The 24,389-nt window shown below is 38.6% G+C and overlaps 1 protein-coding gene across 9 annotated transcripts in view; it reads right to left on the reverse strand.

Moving 5' to 3' along the window:
• Nucleotides 1-448: 448 nt before the first annotated feature.
• dlg3 (discs, large homolog 3 (Drosophila)) overlaps nucleotides 449-24,389 on the reverse strand; it is a 105,408-nt gene continuing 81,467 nt past the window's right edge. For 5 of the 9 annotated variants that reach the window (XM_017707154.2, XM_017707153.2, XM_017707159.2 and 2 more), the window contains 11 exons: nucleotides 20,359-20,473; nucleotides 14,536-14,712; nucleotides 13,899-13,974; nucleotides 12,827-12,929; nucleotides 11,038-11,079; nucleotides 6,997-7,047; nucleotides 6,779-6,880; nucleotides 6,512-6,684; nucleotides 6,254-6,363; nucleotides 3,630-3,721; nucleotides 449-1,893 (listed from right to left, as the gene is read on the reverse strand). In XM_017707154.2, coding sequence (XP_017562643.1) covers nucleotides 1,787-1,893; nucleotides 3,630-3,721; nucleotides 6,254-6,363; nucleotides 6,512-6,684; nucleotides 6,779-6,880; nucleotides 6,997-7,047; nucleotides 11,038-11,079; nucleotides 12,827-12,929; nucleotides 13,899-13,974; nucleotides 14,536-14,712; nucleotides 20,359-20,473 — 1,148 coding nt within the window. In that variant the 3' untranslated portion in view covers nucleotides 449-1,786. Of the gene's footprint in view, nucleotides 1,894-3,629; nucleotides 3,722-6,253; nucleotides 6,364-6,511; nucleotides 6,685-6,778; nucleotides 6,881-6,996; nucleotides 7,048-11,037; nucleotides 11,080-12,177; nucleotides 12,224-12,826; nucleotides 12,930-13,898; nucleotides 13,975-14,535; nucleotides 14,713-20,358; nucleotides 20,474-24,389 lie in introns of all 9 variants that reach the window. The other 4 variants (XM_037540610.1, XM_017707152.2, XM_017707157.2 and 1 more) reach the window with 2 other exon arrangements.

The raw sequence follows: 24,389 nt of genomic DNA on the forward strand, positions 1-24,389 counted from the left end.
CTGTATGAGTGAGTTAGCACAGTCTCTCCTCACGACACCATACAGAGCCTCAACCGTTGTAAAGCTCAGCACTGCAGGTGGGCCTTTCCTCTTCTGCTGAATCAGAACGTGCATAGGAGGGTCACCACAGGTACAGTACTCACGTGTGTCAAAGCGGAGAGGAAATCTTGCAAATACCTAAGTATTTACGTTAGCTTGTCTAGGTGCTTGGTGAAGAATATTTTCATCTCTTTTGTGTGAATATTCTATTAACGGGAACCGTTTTTCCTTCTCCCCGTGATTACTTCCGTTCAGCTGCTCAAGGATTATATCCAAGCATCAGATTCCAGAGCTTACCAAGCTCACTCACGGCACAAGGTTCAACACAGCAGAGTAACATCAGCCCAAAATAGAAAATAAAAAAAAGCATTTAAAACAATTACAAATGACAGGATTTAATCAAAACATCTTTGAGTTCTGGGGAAATTAGGCCTATTCAGGCTCTACCGACTCTTTAATATTGAGAAGAACATCCAATACAATTATTGTCTTGATTCTACCCGTTTTAAGGCTGCCTGGTCAGGCAGCTTACAGGACAGTACCATGTTGCCGTTCAGTCTGAAGAGTCTTGGAAGGCAGAGAAAGTGCAAATGGGCTGTCTGCTGCTCAACAACTTCAGGGGAGCCTTGGCTGCCAAAATCAGAATTCAGAAATCAGTCACTTAAGACAAAAGTAATGAGGAAAAAAGGATTTCAAAGAGGTAAGACACTTAAGTCTATTGCACTCAGAAGTTAGGCCTCCAATAAGAAGTAGAAAACTCAAAGAACACTAAACCAATTGAGTCTTCCATTAAGCACTGATCAGTTGAGTAATTTGTAGCTTCCCCCCCAAGATGACTGAAATTCTACAGAATTTTTATTAATCATAAGGCAGTTTGGTGTTCTGCAGAGAGCCCAGTTACACCCCTCTACCTTCATCTTTAATACAGAGCAGCTAAAAACCACAAGAAAGAGAGAACACAAAAACAAGTAAATGAACTCTAACAGCCCTCCAAGTAGACAATTCTAGTGAAGTGTAAAATGTGTACCGTAGTATTTAATATTATGTAGTAAAATCGCTCCATAGGATTTTTATTTACCATGTGATTTCAGTAATATAAATGTATAGATTCATACCCATTTTCCATTTGTTCTGCCTTTAATGGCGACTCTACCAACTGTGCCACGCCAACTGGCAGCAGCAGCCAACTGCCATGTGACTACTGAAGATCACCAGTTTCTAAGTGTCTCCACTAAATTTCTATAAACATGATCAATAACCCCATAAACAGTACCTTCAACAGGTTTAAACTGTGTTTAGTCCTTGTAGAAAATCTTTGTCTTTACTCAGCATCTTCCATTTCTTTATAATGTAACAAGGAACATATACAGGGTTCCAGCATTTCAGTCTCCATGTCCAAGGAACTTCTTAAAATCACAGGCCCCACTCTTTTAGCTTGAGGCATTCTCCCAAGTCCATCCAAACACACAAAGGATTCATTCATTTTCCCTTTTTGTTTTACATGACAAAAAATTCATTTGGAACTGCATTTCCAGTCTTGAATGGATTTGCTGAGAAACTCATGCAGGGTTGTGCACAGTCACAGTAATGGTGATAAGACTTCTTTTCATTTGAGAGTAACATAATGATGACACTAAAACTTGATATGAAACATATCAGTAAAAAGGGAAGGAGAGGACTCAGGATGGACCAGGGCTTGGGTTGGGATAGGACTCCGCACATGTGCAGAGGAGTGGAGGCTGCAAGCTCAGAGTTTTTCTGAGGATGGGATCCAGATGTAAGGGCCTGACTGCTCCTCAATGATCAGTTTGATTTTATTGTAGATCTCTTCTAGTGAGTCACCCTGGACTATGGCTGTGAAGAGAGGAAATACAAGCAGGTTGTGTACTTTTGTAAAATATTTCAAACAAGTTATAGCTTGTGGGTATATAGGCCAAGAGTTTCCCAAAGGGTTACATCCCAGGTTTCAGCATACAGCACGTTGTATCTACACTCATTATCCATTTTACCACTTACCATACAGGTGCACTCTGTAGTTCTACAATTACAGACTGTAGTCCATCTGTTTCTCCACATACTTTATTACATCCCTTTTACCCTGTCCTTCAATTGTTCCCCATAGAGCAGGTATTATTTTGGTGGTGGATCATTCTCAGCACTACAGACATGGTGATGGCGTGTTAGTGTGTTGCACTGGTAGGAGTGGATCAGTGCTCCTGGAGTTTTTAAACAGTGTGTCCACTCTATTAGACCCTCTGTTGGTCCACCTTGTAGATGTAAAGTCAGAGACGATAGCTCATCTGTTGCTGCAGTGTTGGTCCATCATCAGTGGTCATAGGATGCTGTTGGGCGGATATTTTTGGTTGACGGACCATTCTTAGTTCAGCAGTGACACTGCGGTGTTTAAAAACTCCAGCAGCACTGCTGTGTCTGATCCACTCGTACCAGTGCAACACACTAACCCACCACCACCACTACATCAGTGTCACTGTGATTGAGAATGCTGAGAATGATCCACCATCCAAATAATACCTGCTCTGTGTTGGTCCTTTGGGCATCCTGACCACTAAAGAACAGGGTAAAAGGGTGCTAACAAAGTATGCAGAAAAATGGGTGGACTTATTATTATTATTATTATTATTATTAATTATTATTATTATTATTAAACTATTATTAAAATGGACAACTGTAGATAAAGTATTCCTAATATAGTGCACACACACACACACACACACACACACACACACACACACACATACATACACATATATACACATATACACATATACATACATATACATACATATACACACACACCCACACTGTATGAACAAAAGTACTGAGTACTGGGACACCTACACACCACACCAACAGGATCCATAAGTCATAATATGGAGCTGGGTCTCCCTTTGCAGCTGTAACAGCTTCTACTGTTCTGGGATGCTTTCTACTAGATTCTGTAGTGTGTCTTTGTGAATTCATCCGGAAGAGCATGTGTGAGGTCAGAGAGTGATGTTGGACGAAAGGGCCCTGCTCACAATCTCCGTTCATGATCATCCCAAAGGTATTCGAGGAGGTTGAGATCACAGCTCTGTGTGGGCCAGTCAAGCTCTTCCACACCAAACCCTTATGGACCTTGCTTTGTGCACTGGGGTCATGCTGGAACAGAAAACGGCCTTCCCCAAAATGTTCCCACAAAGTTGGAAGCATACAATTGTCCAAAATGTCCTAAGGTTTCTTTTCACTGAAACTGAAAGCCAACCTCTAACAAACAACCCCATAACATCACCTGTCCTCCACCTAACTTTACAGAAGGGACAGATCAGTCAGGCAGACAACGTTCTCCTGACATTTGCCAAACCGAGACTCGCCCATCAGACTGCCAGACAGAACGACCCAGTCTTCCACAAATGTTTGTAGACCGATTACATTGTTAGGTGCTTAATTTTATATACCTGTGGCAATGAGACTCAATGAAACACTTTAATTCAATGATGAGGTGTGTTCCAATACTTTTGTCCATACAGAGTGTGTATACACACACACACACACACACACACACACACACACACTTTAAAAACCACATTTACCTGTGAAATACTCCCCAAATTCCTGTTCAAGTTTCATTGCCTTATCAAAGACTTTATTGGCTTGCTCATATGTCTGCCTCTTATTCATTTCCCTGCAAAACACAAAAGAAACAGGGACATATAATTAGATTTAAGAAATGTTTAGGGTGATTGGGGACTAGAATGTTCAACACTTCTTTAGAGACAGGATGAGAGACATCTGCTGTTCACCAGCTGTGGAAGTAAAGAGAAGTGATGTCATTGACATTGTATCCATTACTATCAATATGTTTAGCAATGGAAATGAAACGTCTTTGAACACTGCACAACAAAATGACCTGGCAATCATTCTTTCTCTCCAATATTAGTGATGCAGGCTGAATTAAGGAAAACAATTTTTGCAGTTCTTAGGATGTGACAGGTGGGTATTTATTATGGTAATATTTTTAATTGTATAAACTGGTAAAGCCACGGTATGCAATATATCTAAGTACACTCCAGGGATGGGTGAAACTTGAAAGAATAGTGTTAAATGGCTATGAGTCAAATGTACACACAGTAATGGTGTATACATATATTCCAAAAGCTATTCCGTAATTGCTGTTGTGAGTGGAAAAGCACCGTCTAACACATCGGTGCAAAATCTCCAACTAATGTTTAATTGGGTCGAGATCTGGCGACTGCAAAGGCCACAGCATATGATTAACGTAGTTTTCACTTTCATCAAACCATTTCGCTGGTACTTGTGACTAGTGACAAAGGTTATCATCATCATTTGGTGATTTTTCCAGCGTCCTCACCAAAAAATTCAGTAGTTTAAGAAGTTTGCATAGGAACATCTAAATAAGCCTGATGCATTTTGGAAAGTGATGGGCAGATCCACATTTTTTCAGTTCTGATCCAATTCCAATACAGAACTACAAATACCGATACAAGCGCTCTTTTTACTTTAACAAGATCATTATTATTGCTGGTATCATGTTTGTTTGTGTTTAATCTTCCAATCGCTAAGCATGGAGGCTGCAAAGAATTTGCTGATGTGACTCCCTGCACTTTTTCAACTGACCCACCACACTCTGAAGTGGCGGTTCAGAGTTCATCTGGTGTGCAGTGGCGAGATCCAAATATCAGCTGTTAAGCTCATGGCTTTAACATCTAGCTAACTGTGCTACTAACTAGGATGACACTTTTTTTGTACAGATCGTGTGTAGCAGTCTCTGAAATGTATTTCCTGGATGGAAGATTATATCTGGGCTCCAAGTGCACCAACAGGCTGCGAAATCAGACATTTTCCTCTGCAAACAGTGGCTGGTCATAGAGTATAATGAAGTTAAGCTACTTCTGTGTAATTCCATTAGCCTTTGGGTTGTGTGCTGGAAGTTTATTGCCTTTCTGGAAAGCATCAGCAAGAGTTGCTGCCTGGTAGTGTCTTCATGTCTGTTACCTAGCATGAATTCCTGGTACTGTTTCATGTGAAACCTCTGCAGGTGCCTGATTAATCTGGTTGTATTTTATGACACAGCCGTATTCCATCCATCGGCATGCTGGTTTACACACATTGCATGTAGCTCTCTTCGTTTTTGCCGTTTCCAGACTAAAATATCTCCAAACAAATGACATTTTAGTCAAACAGCTAATGTTATTTGCTCAATCAGTTACAAACTGAAGTTGCTGTGGGTTCACGGTAAGATTTGGAATGGAATATGCATCTATGACATGTCTCATGTTACGTTATGTTTACAGTGGGTTTATGGTCCAGCGCAAGCTGTGGACTGGAATCCAGACTGGAAAGTGAACTGGCCCCATCATATCCAATGAGTGAATTACATCTATATCAGAGCCAATACTGATATATGTTCAATTCTCTAATTGTGGAAACATCCTGAAACGTGCTGTGGAGTGATTAAGATTAAAACAGAAGTTTTTAGCCACAATGCGGTATGTATGGAGAAAAAAGGGTGCAGAATTTTATGAAAAGAACACCTTTCCAAATGTTAAGCATGGGGTGGATTGATCACGCTCTGGGCTCACACTGAAGTGGCATGATTGAAATTTCTCAGATAGAAGAATGAATTGATTCACTTAAATACAATCAAACTCGAGAGGCAAACATCACAATGTCTTTAACTTCTGCAACAGGATACTGATTCTAAACACACCTCACAATCCCAACTACTTCAAGACGCACAAGCTGAAGGTTGGCCCTCACAGCCTCCCAACCTAAATATCATCAAAAATATGTGGATGGACCTCAAAAGAGCAATGCATGCAAGAGGCCCCCGAGACTCACACAGACCAAGAAGCCCTTCGCAAGAATGTATGAAAATCCTCCAAATAAGAACCGAAAGACTCTTAGCTAGTTACAAAAAGCTGTGATTAAATAATGACCATGCAGAGTGCCGTTTTTGCTTCAGACCCTTTTTTTTATTTTGAAACTAGAAAAGAAATAAAAACGTAATCTTGCTTAAAACACTAATGTAATGTGTCATCTTTATACCTTATGGAAGTCAGGTGATTTTTTTTCTGGCTTAGCTGTTCACAGTAAATGAAATTTTGACTGGAGCTCAAACTTTTGCATGCCACTGTACATATACATATATGCACATGCGCAAACATGCAGGAATTTTTTGTTTAAAATTACTTACATTAGGGCTTCAATGGATTTTGGCTTGATGAAAATGGAAATCGGATAGAGTTGTGCTTGTTGAAGTCGCTTTATGGCGTTCCCAGACACATCCAGGATGCAGTGCTTCCCCTATAATACAAGGACAGAAATGCACAATTTTTTCCACTCTCACTACATGCAACACATCTCTTTGCCTGTTGTTGTTAAAGTAAATGTTTAAGGAAGGTGTTAAAAAGCTCTGGAATGCTTGCATTAACATATATAATCTCTTACGAACCCTCTCAGCCACTGCCCGAACAGACAGAATGCTGGTCCCGTAGAGATTTTCATTGAACTGCCCTGCTTCAATAAACTTGTTGTCCTGAATGTCTTTTTCCATCTGCTCTCTTGAGGACACAAAGTGGTAATCTTGTCCATCCATTTCATTTTCTCGCCGTGGACGAGTTGTGTCTGGGAGAAGCAAAGGTTTTACCTCACAAGTTCATTTCTAACTGAGCCCAAAAAACACAAAAGGGCAAAAGACGGACACAGACTATATACTTACGTGGGACACAAGATCCAAACTTGTGAGGAAACTCTGAAATCAAGTCATCATTTACTCTGTCCTTCATTGGACCCAAGATGATAACAGGCCTTGTGTAGTGGACTAACAGAAAAGGAGCAACAAAAAAAAATATCAAAATTAATTAAAACAGCTGTTTTCTATTGTGAAAAAAAAATTAAGGACCTACACAGATATTGTATTTATAATTGAATACTTACTCTCTTGTCGAGTGACTGGCTCATAGGATAAAATAGTATCCTCTTGCCCTTCTGTAAGATTTAAAAAAAAGAGCAGTCAAAATACACAAAGTACTAAAATGTTTCTCTTCACTTTTTAAAGAAATAACACCTTTGTTCTCCATCATGTATGTTGAACAGCCAGTAGGTACCCATTTCCTTCAGAGAGCTAGCACTAAAGTTAAAGGGTATGTGTTTATTTCATGACAGCCTACCATAAATAATTCTTTAAAAAAAATAAACAAAATTTTTTTTCCCCCTTGAATGCAGTTTGGATTTTTGTAAATAGCAAGTCTTTGGTTTTCAAAGTTCAGCTTGTTTCATAGAGGAGGTGCCAAAAAAAACAACTACATCACAGGGATTGCTGGGCTATAGTATAAAAAATAGCCTTCAAGGAATACTTAAAATACTTAAAATTGTAGAGAATTAAGGTAATTGTTCAAAGTTAGACAGAAATAACCCCCGAGTTGTCAATCAGCCAAGACATTTGAAATGTCTGAAATGTGCTATTTGTGCTTGACCTAAAACAATCCTTATACTCCTGACTCAAACCATGTTACGTTGACCTCAAATAGATTTATCTAAATTAGACCTGCCTATGTGGTTTCTGGGACTACATGACATATAGTTATGATAAAGATTTATCATCTATTAGATTTATCACTTTTAGGGGTCCAAGCACCTTGAGGTGCACAGAACCCTATTGCTTTTGGGATTATTATTATTATTATTATTATTATTATTATTCTTTTTCTTCCCTAAAATGGTTTGTGGAGAAGACACCGTAAGTCACCCAAAGACCAAACTTGGTGGGTGGGTGTAGAATGGGACATCTACATTTTTCTACTAGTCTGAGGTTTTTCAAGATATCAACACCATTTTGAGACCAATATTTTCAGGGGAGTCTGGAGGTCAAGAATTATTTTTTTAAAAATTTGAATATTTATAAACAATATGGCTGCCACATGCCAAGTAAGCCCCTCTGGGTTTGGTTTAATTCACATAAATGGCTACAGATCGAGACTGTTTTAGCCAATTCTCATCAAACTTACCAGTCCTCCATCCCAATTGATTCTGTGAAAGCCCACCAAGTTTGATACCACTTACTCAATAGGTGGCACTATAACAACCAAAAATCTGTTTCTCAGCAATTGCTTGGCCAATTGAGCTGAACCTTTGCATGCTGTATCCATGGCCTCATACTTAAGGACAACTGAATCATTTTATAAATATGGCTGCCATTGGCCAATAAGTTTTCAACAGGCATTCAGAGGGCTTAATATTGGCCAATCATCACAAAAATTATATCATGTGTCTACATAGGTATAGTCTATACAGTATGACCTCAATTGGCCATGAGATGGCGCTATAGAGCATAAACACGAAAATTGTACCAAAGATCAAAATAAATCAATTAATTGCTCACACTGAGAATGACAAGTCTTTTAAAATTCTTTAAAGTTTTTCTTTGACTGATCAATATTTGTCAATGTCAAATGTCAATATATGAGCTTTTTGAACTAGTCTGTGGATTTTAAGACGAGTGTTTCATTGTTGGTCATAAAACAATCTGTGGAGTTTGTAAGTAAATATTTATAAAAAAAAAAAAACTTAATTGCAAAGAACTACCATGAGACACCAATGAATCTGTTCAGACTGGCCTTTTCTGACTTATAGGGGGGCTATAGATTCTTTAGTTTTTATGTGATTGTGATGAATCTTGGTTAACCTGTACATTACTATTTTCTGAGAAAACAAGCAAAGTTTCATTTAAATTGATTGTCTTAAGCCCCTACAATACTTAATCTAATGTGTAATTATTAAAATGTCATTATATTCTTCTATGAATGAATTAAAGAAGCGATAATGGCTTCAAGTTACACATCTTATTAATATCTAAAACATTGCAATTATATGCATGTTGCAAAATTGCACAGGAAATGTGGAAATTTGACTTAAACCCAGGATGGCCACATAATTAATAACAATAATATATTTTCTGCCCAGCAGAGGGAGCATCAGCATTAAATGCAAATTATGACTTCAAACATACTTATGGTCATAGTCTTTGCAACATCCATCTTGTGGCAAAGGAAGTTTCCACCGAGCCAGGCAATTTTGCATACACAGGTCTTTTAAAAAACTATATTTTTTCCTGTAAATCATCAGTTTGAAAACGGATGTTTTCATACTGCTTCCTGAAATGTTTTTGCAATGTCTCAAACTTGGTCTCTAAACAACCGTCAAAATCTCAAGATCAATAATTATTTTAAAAATCTTGCCTTTTAAACACAATTTTATTGCAAGTTATGGATCACAAATCTGTCACTTAAGCTCTGATTGTGACCAAAATTGATATATACATTGAAAATAATCAGCTATGGAAACGTGTAACATTGCGCTTGAATTGTCTTAAAATGGCTCTTACAAAGCTCAATGTATTGAATCCAATCTAAAATTTAATTATTCCTGTCTAAGATTAAAATAAAGACATGACTATTGTTTCAAATTATGCATCTTAATGAGAATCAACACTTTGCAAATATGTGTAGGTTGATTAACTGCACAGGAAATCAAATAATTTGATTTCAATAAATTTTAATTAGGACAAGAGGTGTTCTATATTTCTCTGGCCACCAGAGGGAGGCAGATCAGTAACTGCAAATGTCAATGTCGAACTAATGAATAAAAAATGTATATATATACTATTAGCGGAAAGCTTTATTGTATGTCTTTTGGTCAAGACAATTTTTGCAATTTTTTCTGTAAATTATCATAACGTATTATTGCACGTCATTGTTGACATATACATGGAAGCTTTACTGTATGTCTTTAAAAGCATTTCTGAAAGTTATGTTTTCCACTAAGCCTAACAATTTTTCAAATACAATTCCTAAAAAAACTTTTAGTGATACAGTTGAAAAAAAGATGGAGAATAAGACATTTCTTACTAATTCTTGAGTTTAAATCAAATTGAATTTTTCTTAAAACAATCATATTGAAAATATCATGACTTGGGCACAGTGTGGTTGAAGATTTGAATAAATTGGTGTGAACTGGCTTATTCGGCCATAAAAAGCTAAAAATACACAAATAATTGTCTGAATATAACCAAGTTTGACCCAAATATAAAAAACAACAAATTGACAGTGTATTATGATTTAATTTGAAATGATACTACTCAATAGTCACAGTAACTGCACAGTAACTCCTTATTGCTCCATACCAACAAATTCTCTCCCTCAAAAAAAAAAAAAAAAAACAAACAAACAAAAATAAATAAAACAAAAAAAAAAAAAAAAAACAGGTCTGCTGTGGGCCTCTTGTAGCACACCATGAAAACATCCACCTTTGAAGACTGAGGTCGTGAGTTTGATTCCCTGTCACAGATGTTGGATGGTGCTGTAGCAGTTGTTGTGAACACTCTTTTTAATTAACATTATATTAATGTTAATTAAGGGTCTTTCTTAAAAATCCAACGATTTGCTGCCTTCTATGTCCAGAGGCATGAAATTTGTTTATGCTGCTAATTTGCTAATTTGTCCTAAAATGGTGCATGGTTCCTTGTTGCTTCCTTTCAATAATCTTTCAAAAACTGCAGTTGTGCCACATATCTTTTGACTCACCATGAGAGCATCTGCTTTTGAACTCTAGGGTCATGGATTTGAATCCCTGTCATGGATGTTAAAATGAGTTGTGTAGATTGTAGCAGAAGCATCACCTAGTGGTCTTAAATCATAGGCAAAGGACACATTTCTTAAAAATCTGAAGATCTGCTGCATTCTACGCCAAGGGGCCAATACTTTACTCCTTGATGTTTTCCTGGTGCTTGGACCCCACAGATTGCCGCTTGCGGCTATATTATTTATTTGAAATTGTAGGTTTAAGTTAAACAATGTGGTTCTGAACACTGAATGTTAGCTTTCTGCATTACACTAATGTTAAAGGTTTACATGAAATCAATATGTACAATTTTAATCATGGTTATTTAAGGAGAAAACAACACTGCTTTAAATCACTTACTTGAGCTGCTCTCACTGTCACTGGTATTTGATGTCAAGCACTCTGTAGAAATGAGAAAAGAAAGGTTAAAAAATATCATAATGCTAACATTTGTAAAAGTAAACTCTAAGTCCAAAAGAGCTTGAAGAAAAAAAATGTCTCACCATTATGCTAAGAACAGGAAATAAAATAACATGTAAAAAGTAAGAAGACTTATGCATACACAGCCACTACTTCCTTTACAGGGAAGAGTAGGTGGTGGCAGTAATAAGAAATTAAGTATTTCCTCCTACAAAGTCCCAAGTGACCTCCACACCTTGGTCAGGGCTTCCTATGGCCTTGTTGTGTTGGCTACACCAGATACTGATACTGCCATACAGGCCAAAGTAAACACTCTGGTATTTAGTTCCTAACAGGAGTCAAATGGCACATGCACTGCGTCCCTATTAGTGTGAATAGTTGGTTTAACAATGACAATTCAGAGGTATGTGATCTTAATCAAGAGCAATTTTGTTTTGCTTAATGTAGTAAATGTAATGACTGCTTTTTCAAACAAAGGTTTCACTCCAACAAATGGCCTCATTGTACGTCACGTATGTAATCTTTAACGTTAGCAATTACCATCTGGCATCTAGACAATTAACTCTTCACATCTGGAGTGTAAAAAATTGTTCTTTCTAGCCTAGCCAAGAATACTGTAAGCCTTTTGTCACAATGTAACAGACTGGAAGATCTAGGGTGGCTAGGTGACTTTCAGAATAAAGTACATGGCAAGTTTTCTTCAAAACACAAAGATGTTTTGCTGCACAAAAACATTCAAAGCATATTTTGACTGATTGCCTTTTGCTGCACGCAGTCATGAATTAAATGATGCTTTAAGAGGATCAATACAGTTGAATCAGCAGTAATTCTAATCCATGCATCAATACAATGAATGAAACAATAGGTCCCCACTGGAAACAATGGTAGTAGGCTGTGCTGGGAGTTTGTACACACCAACAGCAGGCAAGCCTGTCTGATAATCATTGAGGATGGAGGTACAGAAGAGAGCAAAAAAAAAAGGGAGAAAGACATTTGTGTGTGTGGCACAGCTATTGCCAGTCAGTTAGCTAATTCTGAGCTCAAGGGGCAGCTGTTTGACAAGTATAACCACACACTTACTCAAACTCTTTGATCCATAAAAGTCATCGCTTAACCCTGGGAAGTCCTGAGTGTCCCGACAGGTGAGAGCAGAAACAAGAGAAGAAGAGAGCAGACAGGAAGAAGAAAAGATGTTAGTGAGAGGTTGAGAGAAGAGGTGCAGTGCTCTCTGGGTATGTAGGGAGACTAACACAAACCAGCTGTGCTTTGTTCTTTCTACAGATTGCAATACAAAAGTTAAATTAACAGGGCTAACAAAAAGTAGTCAAAAGAATAACCATGCAAGTCATGGCTATAAGCAAGCTCAAGTGAAACGCTTAAGTGAAACGCTCAAGTGAAACGCTTAAGTGAAACGCTTAAGTGAAACGCTTAAGTGAAACGCTTAAGAGCACAGGTTTTACAGGCAAATTATTAGGACTAAGTCAAGCACAGCACTTCAGTATTAGTGTGTCTCTACACCAGTGAGCAGCAGACACCTGAGATCCCCCTCAGAATGCAGAGAGACCAGAGAGTACTCTGACTGTCTCTGGGGGGAAGGGGCTTAAAGGGATGACGAGAGGCATCAAGAGCCAACCACACACCGTCCCTGGAGCAAGTGACAGTGAGAGGAGGATGAAGCATGAAGCACAGCGTTAAAGCCCTTACCCCCCACTCACACGCTTATACTCACGTTCAGATTCCACCAACTCCTGCACAATATTCTCCTTGCTCTTGTAAAAGGGGAACTTGCGTGAAAGGTTGAAGCTTTTTTTGCGCTTTACTTTGACTGGCTGCTGGGAGTTGACCAGATGAAGGGAGTGGAAATGAAAGATGAAACAAACAGAACAGAATGGATTTCAATGTGGCGGACAGCACAATCACACAAAATACAACCATGCAAAAAAAATCTAACATCGATGGAAATAACATAACAGGGACAATGAATACTAACAAGTGAAACATTTTCAAAATAGTGTAATTGTAAAAATTGAAAAAGAAACTGATTCACTCTGATAATAAATAGGGGTGTAACAATACATGATACTGTTATATCACAAAGTAAATCTGAGACAATGTGCACTGCAAACCACAATGCAACCACATTCTTTGAACCCCTAAATTTGAAGATAATCAAGACCAATCAACAGCTCACTCCAGCACTCCTACTGCCTAGCAGCTAGAATGTTGTTAACAAGTTGTGTAGCTACATGATTATACTCATCAACTTTGTTCATTTGAATTTTGCTCAAAATATTCTGAGAATACGGAAATCTTGAACTCTATTGGGAATCTAACTTATATAAGGGCTGAGTACTGTTTCACCCCTAATTATAAAGGTCTGTTACATCACTGTTACTTAAACTGTGAATGCAACAAAAAAAAGAGGGAAGTGGTAGTAGTAATCCTTATATACTGGATGTACTGTGCAATTCCCAAAGAGGGCAAAGCACGTAAGGACAACACAAATCCTGTAAGACACAACAAGAAATGTTCAGACCTCTCACCATCACTGAGGTATGATGATGGCACTACTCCATGACTAAGTCTATGAATGACTACCTTTGTGTGTCTGTAGATCTGAGATCCACACACCCAGCGAGAAATGAGAGGTATCTGTAATAGGAGCCTCCTATTCTCTCACAAGAGGGAGAAGGCTCCTATTCCCACACTCAGGGGGGAAGTGGGTCAACTACCACGTGGCCCCTGCTGGATGGCAGGAGGGAAAAGGGTTGGGGAGGGAGATGCTTTTCAACTATACTCACCCTGTTGGACTCAATCATGCCTGTCCTAGCATGGAACTTGACTGTTTTTAACCGGGCTCGCTCTTTCTTTTCCACCCTAGAGAGGGAGAGAGGGAGAGAGAGCACAACAAGAAGTAACTAAATAAATTAACAGATAATCTAAAAGATAATCTTTTCAAACGCATTAAAATTTCATGCCGTTTTTCAGTTACTTTTATTAGCACACAATGACAGTTTACATGCCTACAATACCTGCATTACACATTTGAACATCTCAGAAAATTTAATGTTAGAAAAATAGTATGAAACTTATTCCACTATTAAAAAGGTATTTGATGTTTATATCAATTTCTTTTCAGATAATACACATAAATGGCTACAAGCTAATAAGCAGCATCTGCTGTTCTTTTTTCCACTTATTTCTGGAGCATTTTGGGAAGGGCTTGGTTTTGTGTTTACTGTGTGTATATGTATGTTGTGTACACAGGGGTACATATTCCATGGAGTCAGTGGCCATCAAAGATTAATCATAAATAAATTCAGCTGTGAATTTGGAAGTAAAAGGTCAGGAGTTTTTTTAGTGTCCCTTTAATAGAACCTTTGCTTTTGAGTTTTGTGTTGAGCGGTGTCCCATCGCGATTGATAGATAGTCCAATACCTTTTCTTGCTGGGAATGACTCCAATTTGCTCACTCTCTCCGTGGGGCGTGACCAGCCGTGCCTGCCACCACTCATCATCCGAGGCATTGATGACATGCAGGATGTCACCATAAGAGAAGCTCAGGCCCTGGCTGGGCAGGCAGCTGTCTCTGGTGCGGTCATAGTCAAATAGAGCTCTGTACATACAAAAACAAATAAACAGGCACAGTATTTTAGCATTCAACTACAATGTTAAAGCTATTTATTTTTCCATAGAAATCAACTGAAAAATACATCACACTGCACATCAGCTTCCTTGTGATTGGTGATTTTTTTTTCAGGTGGTAGGTGATATTTAGACCAAAAGACACAGTCATGCATTGTGCCCAGTGCAAAACCTCTATTGTCACCCTGTCAGACAGGTACGAGGTAAAAGACAGAAGGACCTGCTCCACTGGTTTTCCTCTTCCTCTACATTCTACTCTCTCAGTATATACTGTGCTATATGAATTGCTGACTAAATGGACAGTAATGTCACAGGGCAAGGGTACTTATTTTTTTCCATGGCAAAATCCACACAGAGTTTACCCAGTTGCCCACCAAATATTCTTTAAAGCGAAACAAGACGCACACACCAAAGAAGCACTAAGAATGAAGCATGCATAGGTCTACAATGGTAAGATTGTAGAATCTAAAAATAGTAAAACAATAAGACCTTTGTTCTGTATTTAGAGGTAATCAACTCTAACCACATACACCATTTTAAATTAGTATTTAGTTGGACATTGTCTTAATTAAATTTGCTTTCATCCAGCTAGTTTAAAAAGACAGCTAGTTTTTTGATCACCACAGATTCAATAGGCTAAAGCAAGCTTGTTTTAGATGAGACATGGCAGCATAAAGGGTTGTATTTAGCATTTTTTGTAAATTTCTCTAATGGCAGGCAGTTGCTGTTAAGAACAGACTCAAAGTTGTGAGTGTGGCAACCACACATCCCTGCAGTTGTTGTTCACATGACATTCGACAACTGCATAGTCAGTAAAAAGCCACGTAGATAACACAGAAGCATTTTGCGAGCATCAACAGTGCTGTGCAATGCAACACTTCATCTCTACAACCCCAATTCCAATGAAGTCGGGACGTGGTGTAAAACATAAATAAAAACAGAATATGATGATTTGCAAATCCTTTTCAACCTATATTCAATTGAATACACTACAAAGACAAGATATTTAATGTTCAAATGTATAAACTTTATTGTTTTTTTGGCAAATATTCACTCATTTTGAATTTGTTGCCTGCAACACGTTCCAAAGAAGTTGGGAAAGGAGCAACAAAAGACTGGGAAAGTTGAGGAAAACACCTCTTTGGAACATTCCACAGGTAAATTGGAAACAGGTGAGTGTCATGACTGGATATAAAGGGAGCATCCCTGAAAGGTCATTCACAAGCAAGGATGGGGTGAGGTTCACCACTTTGTGAACAACTGCGTGAGCAAATGATCCAACAGTTTAAGAACAACGTTTCTCAACATGCAATTGCAAGGAATTTAGGGATTTCATCATCTACTGTCCATAATATCTTCAAAAGGTCTGGAGAATTCTCTGCAAGTAAGCGGCAAGGCAGAAAACCAACACTGAATGCCCATGACCTTCGATCCCTCAGGCGGCACTGCATTAAAAACAGACATCATTCTGTAACGGATATTACCACATGGGCTCAGGAACACTTCAGAAAACCACTGTCAGTGAACACAGTTCGTCGCTCCATCTAAAAGTGCAAGTTAAAACTCTGCCATGCAAAGCGAAAGCCACATATCAACAACACCCAGAAACGCCACCAGCTTCTCTGGGCCCGAGCACATCCGAGATGGACTGACGCAAAGTGGAAAAGTGTCCTGTGGTCTGACGAGTCCACATTTCAGATTTTTGGAAATCATGGACGTCGTGTCCTCCGGACCAAAGAGGAAAAGGACTGGCCGGATTGTTATCAGTGCAAAGTTCAAAAGCCAGCATCTCTGATGGTGTGGGGTTGTGTTAGTGCCCATGGCATAGGTAACTTGCACATCTGTGAAGGCGCCATTAATGCTGAAAGGTACATACAGGTTTTGGAGCAACATATGCTGCCATCCAAGCAGCGTCTTTTTCAGGGACTGAAGTTGTACATCAAGCAAGAATGGGAAAGAATTCCACCTACAAAGCTTCAACAATTAGTGTCCTCAGTTCCCAAACACTTACTGAGTGTTGTTAAAAGGAAAGGTGATGTAACACAGTGGTAAACACGCCCCTGTCCCAACTTCTTTGGAACGTGTTGCAGGCATCAAATTCAAAATGAGTGAATATTTGCAAAAAACAATAAAGTTTATCCGTTTGAACATTAAATATCTTGTCTTTGTAGTGTATTCAGTTGAATATAAGTTGAAAAGGATTTGCAATTCATTGTATTTTGTTTTTATTTGTTTTACACAATGTACCAACTTCATTGGAATTGGGGTTGTAATATGTACTTCATTCAGCTCTGCTTATATAGAAGAAAGAAAAAAAAAAATATGTGCCTTAGTGCAGCTTCTTCTATTCACTGTGACCCACCAACAGGTTGTGACTCACAGTTTGAAAACTACCATCATACAAAGCACTGTTCATTCTTAAACAGTTAAACTACTGCACACATAGCTCTTCCAAAAAAAAAAAAATAAAAAAATAAAAAAAAAAAAACCCCCCACACCACACACCCACACCCACGACTAATACCTGGGATCCGCCTCACAAACCAGAACTTATGGCTGAGCAAGCCAGTTTAGGCTTACTTCAATCTAACCCTGGAGTTTCTGTCTTACAACAGTGAACCACTTTTTACTGTACTACATCAGCATGGCAACTTACGCTTCATGCTTAAACTGCAGGTTAAGTTAAGGTTTTTTTCAGTTCACTTTTTTCCCCCTCCAAGATATCTGAGGCACTGATCAATTGTAAAACATTGCTTTTCAGAAACTGCTGCTGTTCTATCAATTATTTATCAATGTATTATTATACTAACACTAACACTATTCCAGTGTTCAATGGAACCAGAAATAAGAGATACATGCTAAACAAGCCCTCCTTTCTACTGAATGAACTAATGTCCTGTAACTTGCTCTGATCGGGCAAAAATCTCTTTTGTAACACAGATTTTAAGATAAAAAAATAGTGATAAAAGTGTTTACATTCCCTAATGCTCAGGAATGTGAAAAAACTACTTTTGAGGACTCAAACGCACATGTAGCAATTCCACCATGTCAATCATAAGGCAGCATTTCAAACATAGCTCTCAGCTTACTCACAAGCACACACACACACAAGAACTAATGCCATTTAGACATAGCCCAAGAAGCACATGTATTCATGAGGGAGTCGAAGTGCTGCATTAGCGCTTTGTTTTAAAGCAGTCCAAACTCCAACATGAATTTCTGTGATGCTCCTCTATCAGAAAGTTAATGTTCATCACCAACCTAAACTTCCAATTTTTCCTTAATCTCATGACAGACACCAACAGGTCAGAAGGGGCCTTCCAAAAACATAAAAAGAGCATATTTACTCTTGTGGTGCAAAGAATGAGTAACTCCACCTCTCATAATTGTGAGATAATCATACCAGACAATTCACAGTCAGCAGCTGGTAGTTATCAGTCAGTGAAGCACAGCCTAACAAACTATTAGAATTATTGACCATATTACATTAAATTGCATACAAATATTACATATATATAAAAAATATTGCCTGTACTGTACAGTAATCTTTACTGATCAGAAAATTTTGTATATAGTGATGCTGACAATCTTGGATGTCTGCCAGTCTACACTGCTACTATACAACAGGGCAAATTTAGACAGAATGTTACCTATAAGACCACAACACAAGATCAAACAAACCGATGAGTTAAATTTCACTTATAATCTTCTTCTCTTGTGTTTATATATAAAGCGTTCTGGCTGAAATGAGTGTGAGGGGATTTTTTTTTTACATGGCTTAATCACAGCTAATTGAGCAGAGGTACAAATCGGAAGCTATAAACATCTTTGTCGATTAAGCCATTTGTTTCGCCCGAATCAACACTTTGCAGCTGCTTGAACCCTGTAGGGGAGAAGTAGCTGCCGAGACTCGTGTTTTCTCCATGAGGCTTAAGTTGGCTTCCTATTCACCAGATTCTTATTCCATTCCACCTTAAATGGAGCAGCAGTAACATGTAGCTGCTTCCCCATTTATGGTGGAATGGAAACTTAGAATTAGAAGCTGGCTAACTGACACATCTGGGTGATGTCTTTACCAATGAGTTAGCATGAGGTATTGGCACAGGTATTTGATACTTGAATTGCTCAGTATCGTTGGCACACCGTCACCGTTCAATCCATCACTCTTTACCAATCATTACTGTAATCAACTCAGTAACAGAAGTCTTCCCAAACAGGAGATGAAATCAAGGATGATTTTGACTTATTCAAGCTCGTTCTCTCCACTCGCCATTTCAATCAGCTTGGCAAATCAACCATCCAAGGTAGGCTAATCACACCATTTTCTTCCAGTTCCAAGAGCTGTGCAGAGGTTTTTATTTTTTTTACATTCCTGGTTTTCACTTCAGAATGTCATGGATTGTGTTAAATAAAACTACAGAAACTATTCATGCGCTCAAGCATTTTATAGTACGGAATGTAACTGTATTCTGTTCACAGCATGAACTGGCTTGTGTGTCTTTAAGGGGAAGCACATATTAGCCTTCACCCTCCCAGCTTAGCAGCGTCATGCAATAGGGGGAGACCTATCTAGCAGGCAGTAAAATATGACAAATTTTAAACCCTTTTTAAAGTGCTTCTTTGTTTTGTTTTTTCTGTACATGTTCTCCCAGCAAACTCTGCTAATGGACAACAATCCACTTGCTAAAGCTGGCTGCACAAATAAGTGGGCGAATGCTGAACTCCAGAGCCAGTGTTTGCTGTCATTAATGTAATCAAGTTGGCTACCGTAGGATAAAAAGCTGCTAAATTGAAAAGACAGTGGGATTGAAATGAATAAACATATTACTGAACACTGGCACGAAATGTTTCGACAAGTTTTGAGTAGGCTTCTTCTGCATGATTCAATCCGTGCCTTGGTTTCAAGGTGCACACATACTCAAACTCACCATCAACCTAATTCTGTTTGAATCATGCCCTGTCTGCTCCTGTCTGATTTCTAACCAAAACAACAGAACAGTGGATTAAAGGGAAGAAATAATGGACTTGTTTGAGTAAAAGTTGATCTGTGCAGATGCAGAACAATTTAAAACCAACATTCTTACACTTTTCTATTTTTTACTACTGAAAAGAAAGGAAGAAATGAAATCCAACAAATTTACAGACAAAACGTAGATGCTGCACTGCCAGCTAATGAAGCTGAGAACAACTTCTTGCAAGCATAGAAGAACAACACAGCCACTTTAAAGATTAATCAAATGCATTCAAATTATTTCCATTGGTCCAAGTTCATTTCTCAGTAATAAAGCTTGCTTTAATCCATTAACTCTGACTCAAGGCAACCCATGCTAAAAGAGCAAATTATAGTCTGGTATTTTACATGGCCTTAAGAAAAGATTCATGTAAACAGAAAGACAGCAAAGGCCTTGAGTAGTAATACCTGATATGTGAGGTGTATACCAGACACAAACGCTGTATCAGGTCAAAGTACAAAGGTTAAATAAATGACAGACTGAATCTCATGAAAGACTATTTAGTGATTCAACTGCAGGAAATGGTTTAAGATAAACATGTGCTAATTTTCAAGCGTTCACCTTTAACTATATGCAGAAGTTAGTTTGATGTGCATGTAGGTTACCTGACATAGAGGGATCGCTTTTCACTGGTGCGCAGGGAGCCTGATCCAGAGCTCATGCTGCTGTTCATCATCTGCTCCCTCAAGTCGTGGATTTTAGACTCAAAACGACTGTACTCTGCAAAAAAAAAAAAAAAAAAAAGTCAATAACAAAACTGCATTTCCCCAAAGCTCACAGACAAAGCTCAAACACCACAGATGTAAACAAAAGCACAGAATGTAAATAATGTCCGTTGTCTAAAGTCTATGTCGCACAGGGCACAACGTGAAACACAGCAGCTTTCTGCAGACTGATTAATGACTTCAGGAACAGATGGATATTAATCATGTATCTACATGAGATATGCTCTAATATCTTCTGCCAGGTAATTAATTATGTATATTAATTAAGTAGAACATGCACAATTCAGTTTAATGGGATGAAGACCTCCAAAAAAATGTCTGAACGTAATCATTTCTCATTGAGAGAACAAGACAAATTCATTTCTAGAGCAGTACTGAAGCATGACACATGACTGTACAAGAGGCTCTTGATTAAACATGTAGGCTACACCTCTGCGGCAGTGTGGTCTGGCTGCAGTCACTAGCTTAGCAACAAATCAACACACATGCACAAAAAGGGAGAGAACGAAAGAGCAAGAGAGAAAAACAACACCCTTCAAGGAAATGAACCCAAGAGAGAAGAGAAGAACAGAAAGAGAGAAGTCCTATGTGGATAAGAACAAGCAAGGAGACTTATTGTGGGCGTACGTATCGAAGACTCTGTAACTATAATGATAAACTTCTGCCCTTTAAGTTGTATTTTCTGTACCAAATGAAGAACACATTGTTTCAACAACCTCTCCTCGAGCATTTCACGTAAAATAGCTCTGAATACAAACCTAAGTGAAACAAAAACACACAGGCAAACACTGAAAATGGACTTCAAAGCAAACACACAGGCCAGCTCTACAGTACATGCCCTGCCCAGCACATAGGAGTTAACATTCTAGAATGACAGGGCAAGGTAAAGTAACCCGACACCACTTAAACGTAACTAGGGAGACTCCTTCAAACCATCAGAAAAATGTAGGAAAGAAACGGTCGGACTACATAACACTCAGGTAAACTGAGCAGACAATGAGGTGGTTGTGACGATACACGCATCACAACACAGGGGGGAAAAGCAGCTCTGGACTAAACCACTGGTCAGATACAACCGTTTTCATCCACAGGGACTCATTAACAGCAAGAGTAGCTCAGCTGTGGATTCTTAATATGACAAACATGCAAACCATCACATGCCAAGTGAAGGCTCAACAAGTTAAACACTGCGGTAAAATGCAACATTTGTATTTTAAAATCACCCTTTAAATAAATTGCTTTGAGCTGCAGACTGTATAAGCTGCAAAAATCATAACTAACATTTAGTAACAGCAATTTTTAACAGAACAAAAATAAAAATATATAATATTCACACAATTTTATATGAAATAAATACCTACAACGAGTCACTTACAGTGTTGAAAAGGCACAGGCGAGGGGCAGAGCTTGCCCTTTCAGTATAGGGCTGCAAGCAAGAATACCTAGATAGAGGCTAAAAGTGTATAAGGCCTACATTAACCCATACAACTGTAAATGTGATACCAGCAAAAATATTGCAGTAAGCATCTGAGCAATCATGCAGTAAAAACTGTCCCTACTTTGTAAAAAGCAAAAACGATGAGAATATAGGTAAGTTAACATGTGTCTGTCATTTTGTTGTTCACCCAAAAGCGTAATTTACACAATAACAAGCAGTAGGTGGATGTGTTGACTGTATCAGATGTACTCTGATCAGCTCTTGAAAATGCGCTGCATGATTGGATACGGCCTGTTTTGCCTAAGCAGAATGGTGGAATTTTTGGAGGTAGAAATTAAAGTGGCCAGAAATTGTGTATAACTTACTTATTAAAAAGGTACAACTGTATGTTACGCTTGTCTGTGTAGTTGGTCCACTGAAGCCGCGCCACACGTATTCCAAACATGTTCAAACTACTAAAGAAGGAGGATGGGTCCACACACTAAAGACACCCACCAATATCCACAAGAAACTTGCTCTCACCAAGCAAATCTGATGTACCAGGCAGGGTTCGAGCTGCACACACAAGTCACGATTGTTTGGCTAGAGTGACCGAAACGATGTGACCAAGTGCACTTTTTCCTTTTTCTGTGGAAGCAAACGTAAGCTCTAGTTAGTCCCACGTCTCTCAGAAACACCATGTTTGATTGTATTTACTCAGCCTTGGGCGTGACACAGAGACAGACTACAGGAGTGCTGGTTGGTTGTACTCTATGCATCCTCCACATATCAAGCAATGCAAGAAGATTCAGGGTGAGACACTAGGCCAGACTAGAGACGTGTGCTTTTTTTTTTTTTTTTTTTTTTTTAAATCATGGTTGTCTCAAATACGCACATACATAATAAAAGTCGCTTTTATCTGCAAAGGAAGCTAGTTAAAATGTAAAATAATTGAAAAAATGCTTAATATCAGCTCCTATTATATGTACTTACTGTGCAAACATAACAGGAAAAGAGTGGCTCGCAGTGGCAGCCCATTTAAAAAAAATTGGCGCACCACCAATAAGCAAATGAATGAATGAAAAGAAGGATGGAAGAATTAAAGGATGGAACCAAGTCCTCAGTATTGGGCTTCAATTAGAAATGTCTGTAACAAGGCCAGCCCCTGGCCCCTTAGAGAACGACTAGGCACTGTGCCCAGACAGACATCTGAGGAATCAACTACTGAACCACCATCGCAACTCTGGTTACCCCAGCTGCTCTTTAAGCCAGCGGCTTTGGCCAGTCCAACAGGAAACTAGGCACGGGACAAACTGACTGGTTAGGTCAAAAGGGTGACAGCATTGGCTCAAGTTTAAAGTTGAAAAAACAGAGAGAAAGATAATGATTTGCCAGCATCAATGAGGCTGGTTATGAATCACCAATTACCAACTTACATTGCACTGCTGTACAGTGACTTTCAAGACTCAAACAGCTGTAAAGAGAACTGGCAAACAGCTAAAAACTGAACTAATGTGGAGAGTTGAAGTTGTATGATGCTGGACACCACAATTTCTAGTTTAAAACAGATTGCCTATTAAACACAAACTGAGAAGACTAAATGATCTTGTTCTTGTTCTCATTAGTCCTAAAACTTATCCTATAGTGCCACATAATTCAATAAGGTATTCTGGCCTAAATTAAGATGTCACATCTATTTCTGTGCAGACATCCAAACCCCTGGGAGAGAGGAGCAGACCATTTATATTCCAGGAGCGTTTGAAAGAAATCAGGAATATGAGGGAGAGCGTGCTGCAACAGATAACCTACTGCCACATTCCACTCATAGTTTACACAAGAGAAATCAGACTACAAACTCAATCAGGCATACTGCTTACTACTGTATTAGATTATAGATCCACTGTGAGCCGTTAGTGGGTATTTGATAATGAAAGTGCTGTTATTGATTTCTTGCCTTTTTATTCGTATCAAGTAAATGAGCTATAGTGAGCTGACAGGTGGGGCTCCAAGGAAATAGCTCATTAATTGCAGCGAGGGGCCAAGCAACAGCAACACATGTTTAAAAAGACAATTAATTCATTAATGTTTATGTCGAATAAGACACCAAATTTGTTTGAACTGAGATAGTATTTTAGTCCATTTCCTGATACTAAGCTACCTGAGTTTCCACGCACCTGTTGTGTACATGGCTGCGGCCTGCTGCTTTCAGCTTACGTTGAGCTAGTTTGACAGCTAACGCACAATGTCCAGTCATAAGCATAATGTAACGGCTTTAAGACTATTTCTAATTATTTGTTTTATGCTGATATGACTTGAATGATGCAAAACCAACGTGGTGAGACAAAACCTACATAAAAATTTCTCAAAGGACCTTTTTCCCCAGCACCACCACTCTGAGCCCCCTGCACTCCACCTTAAAAAAGGTTAAAGTAACATCTGGTTAACACAGCAAGCCAATTCACCGAGTTAGGTTTAGGAAAAGAAAGCTTTGGAA

This window comes from Pygocentrus nattereri, chromosome 8 (genome assembly GCF_015220715.1).
Source record: "Pygocentrus nattereri isolate fPygNat1 chromosome 8, fPygNat1.pri, whole genome shotgun sequence".
NCBI lineage: Eukaryota > Metazoa > Chordata > Actinopteri > Characiformes > Serrasalmidae > Pygocentrus > Pygocentrus nattereri.